Source organism: Rhodotorula graminis (genome assembly GCF_001329695.1).
Source record: "Rhodotorula graminis WP1 unplaced genomic scaffold RHOBAscaffold_3, whole genome shotgun sequence".
Lineage (NCBI taxonomy): Eukaryota > Fungi > Basidiomycota > Microbotryomycetes > Sporidiobolales > Sporidiobolaceae > Rhodotorula > Rhodotorula graminis.
In genome coordinates this window covers 1,308,775-1,327,746 of record NW_017264930.1, presented here as the reverse complement: position 1 = coordinate 1,327,746, position 18,972 = coordinate 1,308,775, and the positions used below count along the sequence as shown (strand labels likewise).

At 70.3% G+C, this 18,972-nt stretch overlaps 6 protein-coding genes across 6 annotated transcripts; 3 read left to right on the top strand and 3 right to left on the bottom strand.

Annotated features, from left to right (window-relative positions):
* The first annotated feature begins 896 nt into the window (after positions 1-896).
* RHOBADRAFT_52107 (uncharacterized protein) lies at positions 897-2,554 on the top strand. Its single transcript, XM_018416172.1, has one exon. The coding sequence runs from the start codon at positions 924-926 to the stop codon at positions 2,514-2,516; it is 1,593 nt and encodes a 530-aa protein (XP_018273210.1). The 5' UTR covers positions 897-923; the 3' UTR covers positions 2,517-2,554.
* Positions 2,555-2,734: 180 nt separating this feature from the next.
* On the top strand, positions 2,735-3,865 carry RHOBADRAFT_7001 (uncharacterized protein; the record flags this gene model as incomplete). The annotated part of the gene is made up of 3 exons (XM_018419178.2): positions 2,735-3,422; positions 3,498-3,644; positions 3,738-3,865. Coding segments are annotated over 3 exons (963 nt in total), but the record flags the coding sequence as incomplete, so codon positions are not given.
* A 48-nt stretch (positions 3,866-3,913) lies between these two features.
* On the bottom strand, positions 3,914-5,498 carry RHOBADRAFT_66146 (uncharacterized protein). The gene is made up of 8 exons (XM_018418878.1): positions 5,401-5,498; positions 5,255-5,333; positions 4,974-5,180; positions 4,781-4,899; positions 4,646-4,718; positions 4,494-4,575; positions 4,259-4,423; positions 3,914-4,179 (listed from the first exon to the last, which is right to left on the bottom strand). Exons 1-8 carry the CDS (start codon positions 5,460-5,462, stop codon positions 3,986-3,988), a joined length of 981 nt encoding a protein of 326 aa, XP_018273208.1. The 5' UTR covers positions 5,463-5,498; the 3' UTR covers positions 3,914-3,985.
* Positions 5,499-6,166: 668 nt separating this feature from the next.
* Positions 6,167-7,334, top strand: RHOBADRAFT_49412 (uncharacterized protein; the record flags this gene model as incomplete). The annotated part of the gene is made up of 5 exons (XM_018415247.1): positions 6,167-6,279; positions 6,367-6,484; positions 6,561-6,673; positions 6,744-6,944; positions 7,013-7,334. Exons 1-5 carry the CDS (start codon positions 6,245-6,247, stop codon positions 7,332-7,334), a joined length of 789 nt encoding a protein of 262 aa, XP_018273207.1. The 5' UTR covers positions 6,167-6,244.
* Positions 7,335-13,486: 6,152 nt separating this feature from the next.
* On the bottom strand, positions 13,487-14,473 carry RHOBADRAFT_42370 (uncharacterized protein; the record flags this gene model as incomplete). Its single annotated transcript, XM_018414050.1, has 4 exons — positions 13,487-13,576; positions 13,657-13,822; positions 13,911-14,131; positions 14,417-14,473. The coding sequence occupies 4 exons, from the start codon at positions 14,471-14,473 to the stop codon at positions 13,487-13,489; spliced, it is 534 nt and encodes a 177-aa protein (XP_018273206.1).
* A 146-nt stretch (positions 14,474-14,619) lies between these two features.
* RHOBADRAFT_52102 (uncharacterized protein) lies at positions 14,620-18,740 on the bottom strand (the record flags this gene model as incomplete). Its single annotated transcript, XM_018416171.1, has 6 exons — positions 14,620-14,821; positions 14,910-15,951; positions 16,021-16,722; positions 16,822-18,104; positions 18,173-18,375; positions 18,526-18,740. The coding sequence occupies 6 exons, from the start codon at positions 18,738-18,740 to the stop codon at positions 14,739-14,741; spliced, it is 3,528 nt and encodes a 1,175-aa protein (XP_018273205.1). The 3' UTR covers positions 14,620-14,738.
* Positions 18,741-18,972: the final 232 nt, after the last annotated feature.

Below are 18,972 nucleotides of genomic sequence, written 5' to 3'. Positions count from 1 at the left end.
ATCGCCGTCCGCCCCGCCCCATCGCCGTCCCTCTCTTCTCGCCGCCGCTCAGCAGGCGTCGAAGGCCAAGGTCTCGGCCTCTCGGGCACGCCGCCGCCTCGGCCGCCGCGCTCGCCGAGCCGAGCGTACTCGACGCCCGTCTCGCCCGCCTCTCCCAGCGCTTGGTCCCCTCTGGGGCCGACCCGCGACCCGGCCTCGCGCCCGAGCGACGCCGCACTCGATGAGCCGAGCCCGACGGCGCCGCACCGCCCGAGGAGGAGCGTCGAGCGCGCGCGCGCCGCTGCGGCTGCGGCGCTCGAGGGCCGGCCGCCGAGCGCGAGTGGGACGGCGAACGCTGAGGGCGACGGCGAGGGTTCGAGGGCGCAAGCGTGGACGCCGCCGCCGACGCCGCCGAGGAGCGACAAGGTGCGGTAGCACGGAGGAGCTGGACGTGCGGTTGGACGCGAGCTGGGCTCGAGAACGCGAATTCGCGGCGAGTGCAAAGGACACTATTGGGATCACGCTCTTTCGCTTGCACTGGAGGAGAGGCAAGAGTCACAGAGAGACGAGCAGCCTGGTGCGGCACTCGAGCGGGTCAACGAGAGAGAGAGGATCGAGCTGGCCTTCCTGGTCCACCATCCGCCGACCTCGCGCTCGGAGCTCCACTTTGCCGGCAAGAACTACTTGGCCAATGTGTGTCCTCGTTCTCTGCACTCCTCACAGCCCGAGCAGCCGCCGTCGACGCCGAGCCCTCACTTTTCTGAGCGGGGCGGTGCCGAGCTGAGCCTCGTCGGCAGGCACAGCGTGGAGCGGACAGGCGAGCCAGTGAGCCTGTAGCTGACTCTCCTCGCACTGTCTGCAGAGCTGCGCAAGGCACCCCGAGCCGCCATCGCTGCATGCTCGTCCGCGGACTCTCGCCTCATCTTCATCAGCTCGTCCGCACCATGGCCTCCCAATCAGCCCGCGCAAGCCCGGTGGCATCGACTTCGACACCTCCAGCCGACCCTCCAGCACGCGCACAGCTCCTCGCGACCTCGCCTGACTCGACGCTCGCCTCCTCCCTCGAGACCGCCTCGTCCCTTCTGCACGCCCACCTCCCCGTCGCCTTCCCCTCCGAGACCGTCTATGGCCTCGGCGCATCCGCCCTGTCGTCGACCGCCGTCAAGCGCATCTTTGCCGCAAAGGGCCGGCCGAGCGACAACCCGCTCATCGTCCACGTCTCGAGCCGCGACATGCTCCTCGACCTCCTGCCCTCGACCTCGCCCGACGCCGCAACAGGCGCAGACGCACAACCGCAAGAGCAGGAGCAGGCGCGGGTCCCGGCCGCCGTCCCGCGCATGTACGACGCCCTCATGAAGCGGTTCTGGCCCGGCCCGCTCAGCCTCGTGTTCCCGCTCGTCGCGCGCGACGCCAAGGGCAAAGGGCGCGCCGTCGACCCGCCTCGACTCGCCGTCGCCCCCGAGGTGACGGCAGGGCACGACTCGCTGTGCGTCCGCATGCCGTCGCACCCGCTCGCGCTCGCCCTCATCCGCCAGGCCAACCTGCCGCTCGCGGCACCGAGCGCCAACCTGTCGAGCCGGCCAAGCCCGACAACGGCCAAGCACGTCGTCGCCGACCTCGGCGAGGGCCGCGGTGTCGGCGCTGTGCTCGACGGCGGCGAGTGCGAGGTCGGCGTCGAGAGCACCGTCGTCGACTGGGTCCAGCCCGCCGAGGGCGGCGAGGGCGAGCTGCGCATCCTGCGCGCGGGCGGCGTCTCGGCCGAGGACATCGAGGCGTGCCTCGCCGACGCGGGCTTTCTCGCCGCACGGGCCCAGGGCGACTCGGGCCGGATCCAGGTCTACTCGCGCGACTTTCGGAGCCAGGACCTCGAGGACAAGCCGACGACGCCCGGCATGAAGTACAAGCACTACGCGCCGGGCAACGCCAAGGTCATCCTCGTCAAGCCCGTCTCGAGCGCCGACGCGGGCGACTTCCCGCTCCCGAGCCTCCAGGACCTGATCCAGCTCACGGCGCTCACGCACACGCCCGTCGCCGCACCGCCCGCCGACGACACCACGGCGTCGAACATGTCGACGGCCGACGAGCCGACCGCGCCCAGGTTCCGCGTCGGGCTCATGCTCAACGACTCGACCCTCGCCGCCCTGTCCGCCTCGACTCTGTCAACCGTGACGCCGTCGTGCGCCCTGATCCGCCTCCCGCCCGCGCCCGAGTCGCCGTTCGCCAACCTCGCCGTCGGTGAGGAGTCGAACCTGCCCGACCTCGACGAGGTCGACGTCCTGAGCTTCTCGCTCGGCGACCGCGAGCGGCCGATCGAGGCGGCCCAGCGGCTCTTTGCCGGGCTGCGGTTCCTCGACGCGCTGCCGGAGGACCTCGGTGCGGTGAGCGAGGAGCGCGTCGAGGGACAGCAGGAGGAGGAGGGCAAGGGCGTCGACCTGATCTTTGTCGAGGCGGTGCGCGAGGAGGGGGTCGGGCTCGCCGTCATGGAGCGCGCGAGGAAGGCGGCGGGCGGTGCGGGCGAGATGGAGTTTGCGCTGTAGACATGGACGCTGCGTCTAGACTGGAAACGCGAGCGCGACCGAGGCAGAGCCGCCTTTCCCTGAGAGAGAACCTCCGCTCCGACCTCGTCGTCCTCTCCGCTTCCGTCCACTTCGCCAACTCGGCTCGATACAGCGCGAGACGCGCTCGATAACATCTACGCGCCGCAATGACGGCTCCGCGACGGCAGGCGACGTCGCCCCCGTCGCCCTCGTCGCTCGAGCAGTACCTCCTCCTCCTCCTGTCGGACTCGAACCTGCCGACGGGAGGCTTTGTCGCCTCGTCCGGCCTCGAGTCGTGGATCCAGCACGGCAACCTCGCCCTCGCCGCACCCGAACCTGCGCCCGCGACCTCGTCCGCCTCGCCCGCTCCGTCGCCTCATCTCCCCACCGCCGCCCTCAAGACCCGACCTCAGCCAGAAGCGGCGCTCCTCGCGTTCGTGACACACTCGCTGCACTCGTACGCGAGGCTCAACGTGCCCCTCCTTCGGTCCGCCCACGCCGCCGTCTCGTCCCTCCACTCGTCGTCCTCGTCCCCGCCTCCCGCCGGCGCACCACCACCCGCCGACCATGCCCGCCCCTCGCCCACCGACATCGACACCGCCCTAGAGCACGTCCTCGCCGCCGACGCCCTGTGCGAGTGCATGACGCTCAACCACGTGGCGCGCCGGGCGAGCACGGCGCAAGGCGTCGCGCTACTCACGCTGTACGAGCGCGCGCTCGCGCCCGAGCTACCACCGCCGGGCGCGGTCGACGGCGGGAAGGGAGCAGCGGCGGCAGGCGAGGTGGTGGCGAGGTACAGGGCGGCGATCAGGGCCGGGCAGGGCGGCGGAAAGGCGGTCGAGGGTGGGAACGGGCACATGAGCGTCGCGTTCGCTGTCATGACGGCCGCGGTCGGGCTCGGACTAGGTGCGCAGCGCTAGTTTTTCTCTTTCGACGCTCGCCCTGGCGAGTGCTGATGGTGGTTCTTGGCGACGCGCGCAGACGCCTCGATCGACCTCTTCCTGTTCCTCCACGCGCGGTCCCTCCTCTCGTCGGCCGTCCGGCTCAACAACGTCGGGCCGTACGTCGCGCACCGTCTCCTCCTGTGGGACGTCAAGGCCCTCGTCGACGGCGCCGTCGCTGCGACCTGTGCTCCCCCTCCCCCTCCTCCTCCTCCTCCAGCACCCGCTCGACCCTCGCCGCCTGCCACCGCCACCGCCGACTGGTGGGATGACGACCCAGCGTGGAAGATCGCGTGGGGCGCCGACGACGGGACGGGCGTGCAGGGCGGGCCCGTGACGAGCTGGCCGCTGGGCGAGATCATCGCGAGCCGGCACGACCAGCTCTTTACGCGCGTCTTCAACAGCTAGACGGGCTCTCTCTCTCTCTCATTCTGTCGGTCGAGGGACGGGGACGAGGGCAATGAAGAAGGGTATCGCACTGCATCGCTCGTTGGCCGAGTCCGAGAGAAAGAGAGAGAAGACGAGCAGCTACAGCCGGAACGCCGCCCCCTCCCGACTCGGCACGTCGTACTCCCACCCGAGGTCCTCCCTGATGCGCCAGCCCCACACCTTGCCCGGCTCGGCGAGGCCCGGCCCAAAGTCGCACAGCGAGCGATGCTTGTGCGGCTCGAGGTGGAGCGACGAGATGGCGGCGAGGTCCGAGGCCGAGAGCTCGACGAGGTCTGTGTGCGGGGGGCGCTTCCGAGTCAGGTCTGCGAGCCCTCGAGGCAGGAGAGAAATAGGGAGAGAGGCCGGGCGCACCGCGGTTGGCTCGAAGCCGCTGCGGGTTCGAGCTCTTGGGCACGACGCTGAACCCGCGCTGGACGCCCCACGAGAGGAGGATCGTGCCCCCGGGCTTGCCGTACTTGGCCGCGAGGTCCTTGATGAGCGGCTCGCGCAGGATCGGCGAGTCGTACTGGCCGACGGCTGCGGGCGGGCGCGCGCGACGAGGTCAGTCACCTAGGCTTGAGGCTCGAGCGGCGAGAGGCGGACGCACGGCAGTAGGCGGTGAGGTGGATACCCTTGGCGGCGCAGTACTCGCGCAGGGGCTCTTGCGGGCAGTAAGGGTGCGCCTCAACCTGTGCCGGGCGAACGAGGAGGAGCGTGAGCGGGATCCTCGAGGAGCGTTCGGGCGAGAGCGGGGCGCACCTGGTTGACGGCGGGCACGACCTTGGCCGTCTTGAGGAGGATCTCGAGGTTCTTGACGGAAAAGTTGGACACGCTGCGGCGGCCGGTCGAGCGTCAGGAGAGGTCGTCGCACGAGAGAGAGAGAGAGAGACGCACCCGATCTGCTTGACCTTGCCGGCGTGCGTCTCGAGGAGCTTCTCCATCTGAGCCCACGTCTCGCTGAAGGTCGGCGACTCGCCGAACGCCGTCATCTTGCCCGTCGAGAAGTCCATCGACTGCGCGAGGGAGAGGAGGTCCGTGTGAGCGGCTGACGGCATGCAGGAGCAAGAGAGAGAGAGGTCGAGCGCACGAGCGGCCAGTGCATGAGGAACAGGTCGATGTAGTCGATGTCGAGCTTGGCGAGCGACTTGTCGAGCTCGCGGGCGACGTCGGCGTGATCGATGACCTTGGTCGTGACGAAGAAGGACGAGCGCGGCTTGCCGCTGTCGCGCAGCGCCTTGCCGACGGCTTCCTCGTTGCCGTAGCCCGCCGCCGTGTCAAAGTGGGTGTAGCCGGCCTGCGAGTACGACCGTTAGCTGTCGCGACGAGAGGGAGAGAGAGGCGAGAGGAGGGGGAAGGAGGGGGACGGACCTCGAGCGCGTTCTTGACCATGGCGAGCGTCTCGTCGTTCTCGGGCGTGCCTGCACCGGCAGGCTTGCCCATCCAGCAGCTGCAGGACGTGGTTGCGAGGGTGAGTGTGGCTCGCGTAAGCGGTCGGCGGGCGGGGAGTCTCTCACCCGAGGCCGACGGAGGCGAGCTGTGCGCCCGTGTTGAGGGTGAAGGTCGAAGTGGCGGGCATGGTCGAGTGCGCGGGAGGTGCTGGCGTAGTCGACGAGGCGAGCGAGCGTGGTCGAGAGGAGCGAGGACGGACGAGGAGCCGGCCGGGAGTGGAGGCGGTGGCCGTGCCGCGCTGCGCTCAAGGTGGGAGCAGCGCGTGCTGCAAGGTCGGCATGGCCTCGGTAGAGTCGGCTCTGGCGCAGGCGGAAATGGCGCACAGCCGAGGCGCTGGCTCGTCCTCGTCGTTCAACTCAGAGGTCGGCCCTCGACCACGACGAGGTGCCGCTCAACTCGGCCCTGCTGCACCTCTGCTCTCGACCAGGTCACTCGCACGCACCCGCACAATTGCCGCACCCTCTGCACCCGTCCGCCATGCCGCACCCACCTCGCCCGCCTCGTCGGCCCCGCTCCAGCACGCGACGGCCGCGATGAAGCCCTCGCCATCCTCGACTGAGCCCGACTCGCTGCATGTGCCCGCACAAGAGCTGCCACGAGCCCGTCGAGTTGGCCACAACTTCGCTCGAGCGGTCTTGTCGTCCTCGTCCCCCGCCGCGAGGTCGACTAGACGCGCTCCGCCTCGTCCACCACTCGACCTCGCCCTGCTCGGCCCGCCAACGACCCTTCCCCTCGTCAGTCGCACGGCACGACCCCCCTCGGTCACCTGGCGCCGCAGCTTTTCCCGCCCACGCCGAGCCCGCCCGCCTCTCTTCCTCCTTCCCTTCACTTCGTCCTCGACCCGCCGTCGCCCTCGCCTCGTCTGCCCTCCTCGTCGCACCTGCAGCCTTACAGCAGCACCAGAGCGTCATGGTTATGTCGAACAGCCTGTCGAGCAGTGACGCGTGAGTCCCGTCTTGTCCCGAGCCCAGCTCGCTCGACCCCTCTTCCTCGTCGCGCGACCTGATCTCGATTTTGCCCATCGCTCACAGCTGCTACGTCGGCGAGCACAACGGCACGTACCCGGACGGCTCGCTCGGCAACGGCACGTTCGCGTACGGCCACTACGTCCCGACGATGGCCGAGATGATGAACTGCCAGCAAGGAAATGTGCGTCTTGGGCTCCCTTCCCCTCCCCACACGATGTCACGGCAACGGCGTACTGACTCGAGCTCACTCTTCTCAGGATCCCTGGAGCGCCTCGTCCAAGTACGGCCTCTGGACGACCTACTTCCTCGTCGCCCTGTTCGGCCTCGCCGCCGTCGTCAACGGCTTCGAGCGTCTCGAGATCCTCTCTCGGTGCGTCCCATCCTCGGTCCCTCTCCTCTCCTTCGACTGCTGACCTCGGCGCCGTCCGCCTCGTCCGCAGCAACGCTACCGTGCCGGCGCCGTTCGCCATCCCGAGCCGCCTCAAGGCCTCCCTCCGCACGCTCGACCTGCCGAGGCCGTACAAGTTCCTGCCGACCCTCGGCACCATCATCGTCACGGTCGCGTTCACCATCTTCAGCTTCGTCGTCTGCTTCGGCATTCAGCCTTTCTACCGCCCGCGCAACTTCGGCTCGTCGCCTCTGTACGTCCTCTCTTCCCCTTCCCGCCCCGCTCGCGCCCGAGGCCTGACAGTCCTCTCCTCTTACACAGCGGCCTGCGCTCCGAGTGGATCGCGACGGCGCTCATCGTGTGGATCTTTGCGACGGCCATGAAGCGCAACGCCCTGTCGTACCTCTCGGGCGTCACCTTCCCCCGCCTCATGTCGCTCCACAAGGTCCTGCCCTGGTTCGCCCTCTTCTTCTCGGTCGTCCATACGGGCGCCATGATCGTGCGCGCCAACCGCCAGCAGCCGTGGGCCGTCACGGTCGCGACCGACTCGCAGTACGGGTGGTCGGCTTGGGTGCGTCCCTCGTTCTCTCTCTCTTTCCCTCCCTCTCTTCCCTGGCGCTCTCGCTTGAGCCTCCCAGACTGACAAGCACATTCAACTGCAGGCCGCCCTTGCGTCCCTCTTCTGGCTGTGCGCGCTCAGCCTCGGGCCCGTCCGCCGCCTGTCGCACGAGTTCTTCTACCCGATGCACGTCGTCGCCGCCCTCGTCTTCCTCGCGACGTGCTACCTCCATTTCGAAGCCCTCCTTGGCTCGTGGGCATACCTGCACGCGGCGGTCGTCATCGTCGGCGTCGCCTTCCTGTACCGCATCGGCGTCGTCGGCTTCTTCTCGCGCGGCTTCACTCGCCCGGACGTCGCGACGCTCGAGTCGCTCGGCGACGGTGCGGTCGCCGTCGAGATCGAGGTCAAGAGCAGCATGCGCTGGAGCGCCGGGCAGCACGTCTTTGTGCGGTTCCTCACGCTCCACCCGTGGTCGACGCACCCGTTCACGATCGCGTCGCCCGACCCCTGGTCGCTCCCCGCCGTCGCCAACGCCTCGCCTCGCACGATGCGCCTCGTCCTCCGCCCTTACTCGGGCCTCACCGCCCGCCTCGCCGCCCTCGCTCGCACCCACCCCTCGCGCACGTTCCCCGTCCTCCTCGACGGGCCGTACGGGCCCTCGTCGCTCTCGCCCATCGTCCAAGGCGCCGACGCGGTCCTCCTCCTCGCCGGCGGCACGGGCATGTCGTTCGTCCTGCCCGTCCTCGCCGCGCTCCTCGAGATCGGCGGCGGCGCCGACCTGCACGTCGTCCGCCGCGTGCACCTCGTGTGGGCTGTGCCGTGCGACGAGTGCCTCGGCTGGTTCGCGGCCGAGCTCGAGCGCGCGCTCGGGGCGTTCGAGCGTGCGACGAGCGCCGAGCGCGAGAAGGGCGCAGAGGGAGAGTCGGTCGACGATGTCGGTCGCGCCAAGTCGGCGTCGGCGTCGCGCGAGGCGCTCGTCGGCTCGACGCTGCGCAGCGTGCACGTCGAGCTCTACGCCACGCGCGACATGCCGTCGGCTGCGGCGTCGGGCGAGGACAAGCGCGCTGCCTCGTTGTCATCGGCGACCGCGCTCGACAAGCTCGAGAACGTGTCGATCCTGCGCGGCTCGAGGCCCGACGTCGGCCGCATCGTCGACGAAGTCATCCACAACACGTCGGGCCGCCTCGCAGTCGTCTGTGCGTCGCCCTTTCGCTCTCTCTGTCACTGGGCGCTCACTGACTCTCGCCGTCCTGCAGCTTGCGGCCCTGCGTCGCTCCTCGCCGCCGCGAGGCAGGCGGTCGCGCGCGCGCAACGCGGCATCGTCACGGGCGGTCGCGCGTGCGCAACGCGGCATCGTCACGGGCGCGCTCGGCGGCAAGGAGGGCCAGGGCGCGCGCGAGGTGTCGCTGTGGGAGGAGAGCTTCGAGCTGTGAGGGACCGAGGCGGACGCGACATGGACTCTCGGCTTGTCTTTACTTTCGCGCGCGGTGGCTTGCAGTACTCAGTGCACCTTTCCAAGCTCTTCGAGAGCTGTCGAGCGCGAGGAAAACGAGAGACAGGCGACGGTCGTCGCCCGCCTTGGCTCGCGAGCCCTACTCTCCTCGCCTCACACACGCAGCTCCTGCGCGCCCGCTCGCCACCGCAGCAACGACTGCTGTACGACCCGCAAGCACGCCAACAGCCACCACACGCCCTCGCACGACTCTCGCCCACGCCTCATCGCCCCGCGCGACCTTCGATCGTCCTCGCGCCTCGCAACGACCTCGCCAGCCCGTGCGACACCCCGGCCTCGCTCGATCAGGTGCGCTGCAGTCTACCTAGCGCGCGATCTGGCGTCGAGGAGCCGGTGCGAGGGTGCGGGAGGGGTGACGGCGTGTTCCAGGTGGGGCGCCTCTGACGAGGGGAGGGATCTCGTGGCCTCGACGGTCGGCTGAGAGAGAGGGGCAGCGCCAGCGATTTTGGGCGCAGCACCAGGTCACTCGTCGCCAGAAGAGCCACCTCGAGACCCGGGCGACGACACTGATTTCGACCTCGTCCTCGTCCCTTTCCCTCGTCCGCCCGTCCTCCACCTCCGCAGATCATGGCCCCGCACCGCTTCACGCCGGCCCTTGGCCAGACGACCATCCTCCCCATCTTTCCTTCCAATCCGCCCGCCGCCGCCGACCAAACCCTCTTCTTCACCCTCGTCCCCTCCAACGGCTTCGTCGCCGGCAAGACGCCCGAGGTCTGGACGTCCCTCCCGCTCAACACGTCGACCGGCGCCGGCGAGCAGCCCGACGAGCCCCAGTGGCACGCCGTCCCGTTCTCGCCCTCGCCGCACGCCAAGGGCGTCTTTGTCGCGCGCGTCCCGCTCGCCGCCGACCGCTCCGGCTCGTTCGAGTACACGTACCGCCTGCGGGCCGACGACAACCCCGATCACGTCGAGTGGCTCGGGAGCGAGGGCAGTAACGGGCGTGTCGAGATCGTGCGCGTCGACGAGACGGCGGGCGAGGAGCTCGAGACGGCGGGCGAGGGCTGGCGCGACGTCGGCGCGGGCGTCAAGTTGTGGAAGGCGGCGACATCGGCCAACGAGGGCGAGAGGGCGACCTCGGACTTGAGCGGGCTCGTGAGGGGCGAGAGGTGGCGCGAGGCCGCCGGCATCGTCTTCGAGCAGACCGCGTGCGTCCTCCTCCTCCTCTCTGCGCCGAGTCGGTCTCCTCGACGTTCTCAATCGCGCGCACTCACACACGTCCTCTGCTCGCAGTCGTACCTGGATCCAGCCACGTCAGCTGTCGCCGTCCTCCCCGCTCTCGACCCTCTCGACCTCCTTCCCCGCCCAGCTCCTCATCCTGCGCTCGACCCCGACCAAGGCGCACCCGCTCGCCCAGACCCTCGCCCTCCTCCCCATCTCGACGCCCGAGGCGTGCTCGGCCCTGTACGGCGACGGCAACGGCGGCGTCGAGCTCCGGGTCGAACGCGACGCCGACGACGGCAACGAGCTCCACTCGCAGGCGGCGGTCGCGTGGTCGTCGGGCTCGCCGGGCTCGCCGTCGCTGCAGGCGCTCCTCGCCGCCGTCGGCGCCGCGGCTCGGTCGGCCAAGTCGGGCGCATCCGCCAACGTCGACTCGCGCGCCCTGAACGAGCCCAAGCCGCTCGCCCTGTGCACGTGGAACGCCCTGTCGGCCGAGTTCGACGAGCCCTACACGGCGTCGTCGCTCCTCGAGTGGCTCGACGCGCTCCTCGACCCGTCCACGTCGGGCTCGCCGCTCGCCTCGGCCGCCGTGCGCACGGTCCTCCTCGACGACGGCTGGCAGGACACGGCGCCGTACGTCGACTTTGAGGGCGTCGATGCGGCGCACGGCGAGCGTCGAGCGCTGCGCAGCTTCCAGTGCGCGCACGCTTGGTACGACCTCGACGACGAGTCGCCCGACGAGGAGCACGAGCGCATGCAGCGCGCCCAGGCGGCCAAGAAGCTGTCGCGCGACTCGGGCTTCGCGGCGAGCCCGGTCACGCGCCGCAGGGAGATCGGCGAGCCGCGAGAGGGCGTGTGCGTCGAGCTGCGGGACGTCGTGCGGCGGATCAAGGAGAGGGGGATCGAGCGGGTCGGCGTCTGGATGACGCTTGCAGGGGTGCGTCCAGCCTTTCTTTCTTCCCGGACGAGCTTCGACGAGCCGAACATTGACGAGCTCGGCCGCCTCGTGTCGCAGTACTGGGACGGCATCCACCCCGAGGGCGCCCTCGCCGACGTCTACACGCTCCGCCGAGTCGAGCTTCGGCACGCCGGCTTCGACAAGTACAACGGCCACGTCTACCTGCCCGCCGTTGCCGAGCTCGCCCAGTACTACCGCGACTACTTCTCGTCGCTCGCCGCCGCCGGCGTCGACTTTGTCAAGGTCGACGACCAGATCCTCGTCGACTCGATCTACGCGCAGGAGGTTGGCGAGGACGAGGAGCCTGAGGCGACGGCCGACGCACCCGGCGCACTGCGCGCCGCCATGCTCGACTGCATGCGCACCGCCGCCGTCGAGTGCTTCGGCAAGGACGGCATCATCCACTGCATGGCCTCGTCGCCGCGCCACTGGGGCGGTGTCCTCGAGCGCGGCAACACGGTGCGCACGAGCGACGACTTCTTCCCGAACGAGCGCGACGCCCACCGGTGGCACGTCGCCAACAACGTCTTTGCGTCGCTCCTCGCGTCGCAGGCGCTCGGCCTCGAGCCCGACTTCGACATGGTTCAGACGGCGCGTGCGTGCGAGTACGCCGGCGCGCACCTGCCGCTGCGCGCGTTCTCGACCGCCCAGGTGTACGGCACCGACCCGCCGCCGAGCGCTGAGGGCGACGCCAAGGCCGACGACTGGGACGCCCTCCTCGCGACGACCAAGCACGGCGTGCGCGTCCTCCAGGCTCGTACGCCCGGCGTCGCAGGCGCCGTCCTCGCGTCGTCGATCGGCGCCGACGTCCTCGGCCGGTTCGAGGGCCCGACCGAGCCGCTCAAGGTCGGGTTGCCCGTCCCGAGCGCCAAGGGCGCCCACATCGGCGTGTGGGACTGCGCGCCGTTCGACGAGACGTCCTCGGACCGCGAGGTGCGCGCCACACTCGACGAGAAGGACGTCGCCGACGCGCTCGAGCCCCTCGGGCCGACCTTCGCCCCTCGCGACGAGCTCGTCCTGTTCGCCCCGCAGGGCAGCGCCGTCACCGAGTTCGCCTGCTCGGCCGTCAAGGCCCTCGAGCACCTCCCTCGCGCCCTCGCCAAGCCGCTCGCGAGCGTCCTCGTGACGAACAAGTCGCCCCAGATCGTCACGGTCGCCCAGCTCTTCTCGCTCTCGCCGACGTCGAGCCGGGCGTCCGGCAGCAGCCTCAAGGTCGCCAGCGTCGGGCTCGTCGACAAGACGGTCGGGCTCGCGGCGGTGCGGTCGATCGCGGTCGGCGTCGGCAGCATTCCCAAGGTCGGCCAGCTCGAGAAGGCCGTCGAGTCGAGCCCGGCCGCCGCGGCCGCCGCCAACGCGACGTCCTCCCGCTCGACCCCGACATCGTCGACGGCGTCGAACGGCGGGCCTGCGCCGCCTCGCGTCGACGCCGTCGCCGCCCCGGCATCGTCGTCGCCTCGCCCTCTTTCGCCGCGCTCGACCCTCCCTGTCCCGCAAGGGCGCCTCTCGTTCCTCCTCGCCTACTTTGCGAGCGCCTTTTACCGCTCGACGCCCGCCGCCGCGAACGGGCAGCGCCGCACGCCCCGCAGCGAGCTCGCCGGCCTCGCGCAGGACGCGCTCCGCTCGCCGCTGCGCACCCTCTTTGGCGAGGTGCGCGCGCTCGTCGGGTTCGGCTGGGCGACCGTCCTGTGGGCGGTCGGCGCCGGCCAGCGCAGCGTCGGCGGGCAGACGAGGCCGGCGGTCACGGCGGGCCCGGCGCCGGCGTCGACGACGCTCGAGGGCGAGGGCAAGCCGGCCGAGCTCGAGTGCATGCCGGTCGAGACGCACGACGGCGAGACGCACGACGGCGAGACGCTCCGCATCGAGCTCGACTACGTCGGTCGCCTCGGGCTCTACGTCTCGCTCCCCGCCGCACGGACCCCGTCCTCGTCCGCCTCGTCCGCCGAGCAGCTCCCGGTCCGCCTCGCCCTCGACGGCGCTCTTCTCGACGCGCTCTTTGTCCGGTCGACGTCGCTCGACGACACCGACACGGGCGGCCGGCGGCTCCTCGTCGAGGTCGACCTCGAGGGCGCGTGGAACAAGGCGGTCGGCTCGAGGCCTGCGCCTGAGGTCGAGGCCGAGCGCACCGGCGGCGAGGCGCAGCAGGACGACGAGGTCAGGCCGTGGGTCGTCGAGGTGCAGGCGGTCGGCGAGGGGGCCTGAGTGCTGGATCGTGGGAAGGGGACCGTGCGTCGGCGGAGAGGAGGGTCGAGCAGGACTCGGACAAAACGGCTTCTCGCGCTCTCAGTTTGTCATCTTGTGTAGTGCCTCGTGTGCATAGTCAGTGCCTCTCGGATCATGTCGCGCTTGCTGCGCGCTCTCTCTCTCTCGTCGATTCGAGCGAGCTGCGAGAGGACGAGCAGGGCAGCCCTCTCGGCGGACGCCGCGCTCGAAGCTCTCTGCTGTGCTCTCGGTACTGCCGCTCGCGAGGAAAAGGAAAGAAGGGGCGCTACTCGTTACAGCTCGAGGCTAGAGGAGAGGAAAGGACAGTGGGAAACTACGAAAGACAGACAAGAGGAGCGAGAAAGGACCGTCGAAGCGAGAGCGCGTCCGTACAAGCGCTCTCTACGCTCAGCCGACCAACAGGCCGAGGGACGCAATGAGCGCGACGCCGAGTGCGCCAGTCGAGGCAAGAGAGCGCGTCGTCGTCGCTCCGGCAATCTGCGAGCGCGAGGAGGAACGTGCGTCAGGACCCTGTCTCGCTCGCAGGTGAACGCCGCCGCAGGAACTCGGGGGCGCACCTGAAGGTTGGTCGGGCTTGCGCCGAGGTCGGTGTTGCCGCCTGCGCCGCCTGCCGAAGCCGCGACGCCCGGGTTGGTGATGTTGCCCGTGGGCGGGACGGTCGAAGCGGCGGCGGTGTAGGTGAAGACGTCGCTCGTGTAAGGCCCGTTGGTGATGGTGATGAGGCTGTGGGAAGGGGAGGCAGGGTGAGCGCACGAGACGCGGACAGGCTCGAGCCTCCGGCAACCAGAGAGAGAGAGAGAGAGGGACGCACGAGCCAGGGACGGCGCTGCTGCCGGTCGCTGTCGGGGTGAACGTGTCGGGTGCCGAGAAGAAGGGAACGCTGGCCGTGCCCGTCACGCTCTCGCTCACGGTCGGGGTGGCGGCAGGAGCGGTCGAGGGCCCGGTCGAGGCTGCGACCTGCGACGTCGACTGGATCGACGTGAGCGAGTTGGCCTGTCGCCGCTCGAGTCGAGGTGCGGCGGGTGCGGCGAGCTGGAGGACGGCGAGATGAGGCGGGGCGAGGCGAGTCGAGGGAGGGCGAGTCGGTGAGACGAGGAGAGGGACGAGGAGGAGGAGGAGGAGGAGGAGGAGGAGAGGGTCAGCGCGCGTTGCTGAGTACGAGGGCTCGTCGGTGACCGCGCACGACCTCAAACAGGTCCCTCAGACCCTCCTTGCACCCCCCTTGCGCTCCCCTGTGCCCTCTAGAGCGCCCCATCTGCATGCCGGGCGCGCCGTCTCCTTGATCGAGGCCGCGAGTGGAGGAACCGTCGGACGCACCGCGTGCTGGGCAAAGGCGACCACGACGAGTACGAGCAGGGATCGAGGCAGGAACATGCCGTGCAGCAGCAGCAGCAGTGCGTGTGCGTGGGACGAGAGAGCGACACTAGCTTGCGTGGGGCACAGGTCGAGCGGGGACTTTGCGTCGAGTCTCAGCAATTATCGCGCTCGTCGTCGACCGCTCACAAGCTGCTGAGCACGAGTGCAAGGACAACACAGCTCATGGATAGCACCGTTCGGCAAAGTGAAAGCCCCTGTGTCCTGCCGCTCGGGCCCCGTCTCCTCCTCACCTCCACCTTCTCAACTCCCTCGAGCTCCTCTCTCACGGCCGGCGCGGCGTACGCTTGATCCTGCGCGGCGTCGCCGCTCCACCCGCACCGCCGCCGCCAGAGCCCGCGTCGAACGCTGCAGACAATAGGGCCGAGGTCAGTCAGTGAGTCCGTCCAGGAGCGGAAAAGGGAGAGAGAGAGAGAGAGAGGACGAGGGGACGCACAGAAGGGGTTCGTCGGCGCAGCTGCTCCCGTCGGGCTCACGCCAAACGAGAACGTCCCGCTCCCGGCAGGGCTAGCCGGCGCCGGGCTCGCTGCGCCAAAGTTGAAGCCCATCGAGCCCGTGCCCGACACGGCCGGGCTCGCCGGCGTCGAGCCGAACGACGCTGCCGCCTGGGCCGGCGCGCCAAAGTTGAAGCCGCCGCCGGCCGAGGTCGATGTGGCGGCGGGGCTCGCAACGGGCGCCTGGCCGAACGCGAAGCCGGTCGACGGGGATGCGGCCGGGCTCGGGGCGGGAGGAGGCGCCGACGCGGCGTTGAACGTGAAAGAGGGGGCGGCGGCGGCGGGGGTAGTCGACGACGAGGAAGGAGTGGCGGCAGGAGCGCCGAACGAGAACGGCGGCGCGGCCGGCTTGGGCGTCGAGGACGAGCCAAAGTTGAGCGACGGGGCCGAGGCTGCCGGCGGTGCGCTCAAGGTCGCACCGGAGCCGCCGAACGACGGCGCCGATGTCGACGACGCTGCGGACGCGCCGAACGGCGAGGGCGCAGAAGCGCCGAACGGCGAGGGCGATGCCGCAGGAGCGGCCGGCTCGACCGGCTTTGCCGCCGAGGCGGGCGCGCCGAAGCCGAACGAGGGCTTTGGCGCCTCCTCCTTCTTCTCGGCTGCCGGCGGAGCGCCGAACGAGAAGGCGGGCTTGGGCGCCTCGTCCTTCTTCTTGTCGGCCGCAGGCGGAGCGGGCGCAGTCGAGGCCGGCGCGCCGAACGAGAACGCCGCTTTGGGCGTGTCGGCCTTCTTCTCGCTCGTCGCGGGCGCACTCGGCGTCGCACCGAAGAGCGGCATCGACGGGGCGGGCGCCGCGGCGGGAGTGGCCGGCGCGCCGAAGGAAAAGGCGGGAGGAGCGGCGGCCGGCTTGGCCTCGGCGGGCGTGGCAGACGAGGTCGAGGTCGAGGTCGAGGTGGTGGGCGCAGAGAAGAAGCTGGGCGCGGCGGGCTTGGTTGCACTCGAGGTCGACGCAGGTGCGGGAAGGGCGAGTGCAGGTGCGGCGATCTATGGACGTCGTCGAGAGCGTCAGGGATGCCGCACGACAGCCAAGAGAGGGAGAGAGAGAGGGCGCACCTTGGTCTGCTTGCTGTCGCTCTTGACCTTGCCGTCCTCCTTGGCCGCGACCGCGTAGTCGGCGAGCTTGATCTTGGCCGGCTCGAGCGCCTTCTTGTCCTGCTCCTCCTTGCGCTCCTTGTCCTCGCGCTCCTTGCGCTCCTGCTCCGTCTCGTACAGGTCGCCACCCATCGCGAGGTACCCGAGCCGGCGCTTCTCCCTCTCGGCGCGCGCCGCCTCCTCGCCCTCGAGCAACTTCTTGACCTCGTACTCGCTCCACTTGCGGCTCGTGCTGCCCGGCGTGCCCGTCCTCGACGACGACGACGACGCGCCGGCGCCGCTCGCGAGGCGCATGCGCCCGTTGGCGAGGAGCGGCGACGCGCGCGGGCTCGCCGGCACCGAGGTCGACGACGCACCGCCGGCGGCGCCGGCTGCCGAGCCCGGGCGCGCGAGGATCTCGCCGAGGTTGCGGTACGCGCGCAGAGGCGTGCCGACGCCGCGCGTGAAGTAGACCGAGCGCTCGTGCTCGTTGGCCGAGGCGGCGGCGGCGGCCGCGGCGGCGGCAGGGCTGTCGGGCCCGGCGGCGGCGGTGGCGGCGGCCGACTCGTCCTCGAGCATGCGCTGCTGACGCGCCTCCTCCTCGAATGTCGTCTGCCACGCGAGCTTGCGGTGCTCGAACGCCTGCTCGTACTGGTCGGCCGTCAACCAGCGCTCGACAATGACCTGCGGGCAAGAGGATGATGGTGAGTCGGTGTCGCTGAGCGCGGACGACGTCGAGCACGAGCTCGACGCAGGAGGGAGAGGGAGAGAGGCGGGACGCACGACGTGGGTGGCCCTCGCGTCCGGGTGCTTCGAGTCCTTGGGCATGCGGAACTTGAGGCGCTTCTCGCGCACCTCGCACAGGCGACGCTGCGTCCCGTCGGCGTCGATGCGGTACCGGTCGCCCTCGAACGACGTCCACTCGTCGCCGGGCTTGCGCGGCGTGCCCGACTCGGCGGCGGCGGCGAGCTCGACGTCCTCGTTCGACGGCGTCGGCGACACGTCGCGCTTGTGGTCGCGGTCGCCGCCACGGGCGCGCTGCGGCGTCCTCGACAACGAGACTGACGGGCGCGACTGCTTGGCGAGGAGGCGGCCGAGGCGGGCGTTGCGGGCGCCGCCGCTCTTGGGCGCCGAGGACGACGCGCTCGACACGGCCGTCGACGAGCCGTACGCGGGCTCGACGTCGCCCATGAGGTCGTCGTTGTCGGACCCGCTGCGGTCGCGGCGCGAGCGGAAGCGCTTGACCTGGCCGGCGACGGCGGGCTTGCCGTCGTCGCCCGACCGGTGCTCCTGCTCGCGCGCCGCCTCGCGCTCGTCGCCCGACTCGACGTCCGAGTCGGCGTTGCGCTCGTGGGCGGCGTCGTCGTCGCTGAAGTCGAGCGCGTCGTCGTCGACCTCGGCGTCGAACGACGTGTCGTCGATGGCGCGCTTGTCGCGGACGCTGCCCGTCCCGATCGCCGCCTTGCGCGCCTTCTTCTTCTTCTGCTGGTGGCCCTCGGCCCTCGGCGACGTTGCCGGCGAGGAGGGGCGCGACGAGCCCGACGACGACGCGCGACGCTTCTTGCCGCCCTGCTGCTGCTGCTGCGGAGCGCGCGACGAGCCCGGCACGGTCACGTCGGGCGCCCTCGTGCGCGTGCGCTTCGACTCGACCTCGTCGTCGCGTGCGGCGTCTCGGCGCTTGGTTCCACGCTTGAGCGCGGCGACGGCGACAGGCTCGTGCGCCTCGTCGGCGTGGTCGCTGTCGAGCTGCATGCTCGTCGGCTCGTCGTCGTCCGTCTGGGCAAAGTCGTACGCGCCGTTGTCGTCGACGCGAGAGCGCTTCTCGGCCTCGCCCGACTCGTCGTCGTCGTGTGCGCGCTTGCGCTGCTGCGCCCTCGAGGACGAGACGGTCGGGACGACAGGGGCGGACGACGACGGGTAGGCGTTGCGCAGGGCAGAGGTGCTGGCGACGGCGTTGGAGCGTGGTAGGGCCGAGGTCGAGTAGGCGTGCGGCTCTTGGTGCTGGAGTGGCTCGATCGAGGGAGGGGGACGAGGGGACGAGAGCGACGAGCGCGAGGGCGTGTAGGCTGCGGATGGGGAACAGAGTCAGTGCATGTCCCACTCGTCGGTCTAGAGGGAGAGAGAGGGTGCGCACCGTTTCTCAGGCCCGAGCTGGCTCTCGGCCGCTCCTCCATGTTGGGCATCGAGCTGTTCGAGTACCGGCGGTAGCTGCCGCGGCGCTCGACGCTAGGCGAGGACGGGCGCGGCATGGCGAGCGGTGACCCAGAACGGTAGACAACATCTCGCGAAGGCAGTTCAGGTCGGCGAGGGGCGTTCTCGGACGCAGGAAGAGGACGTCTGTGGGAGGAGGAGAGAGTCAGCTCGTTGTCCTTGCGCGGTGGCCGCGCGCGCCACAGACACCGTAAAAGGCGTGTATGGCGCCTTGAACAACCTCGCAGGAGCTGTGCGGCGCTGCGAGGGCGGCGAGAGCAAGGCGGGGGAGCTCACCTCGACTTGGTGCGCTCGTCGCGCCTGCCATTGCCGCGGACGTGCCGGCCGTACAGGTACAGCGCATACATGGCCCACAGGTACCACGGCACGCTCTTGACGACCCACCAAGTGAGCGAGGCCATGCCCTTGGACGACCCGGTTGAGGACGCGCCGTGGTCCTCGGTGTGGGCGACGCCGTGCGGGAGAAAGTCGGCAGCGAGGCCTGACGGCATGATGGCGAGGACACGCTGGCTCAAGCTGGTCGGAAGAGCGAGGCGAGCGGACGGACGAGGAGAGCAGAGTGCGGGTCGGGCGGCCGACAACGAGCATGACCGCATCCTCGCTCGCTCTTGCCAGCAGAGCCAGCCAGCGTGCAGAGCAGACTCTCCCGCTCGTGAGCGTGCAGCGCAGCATCGCCGAGCTCTCAAATCGACGCAGACCCCTCCCTCTGCTGGCTCTCGCTCG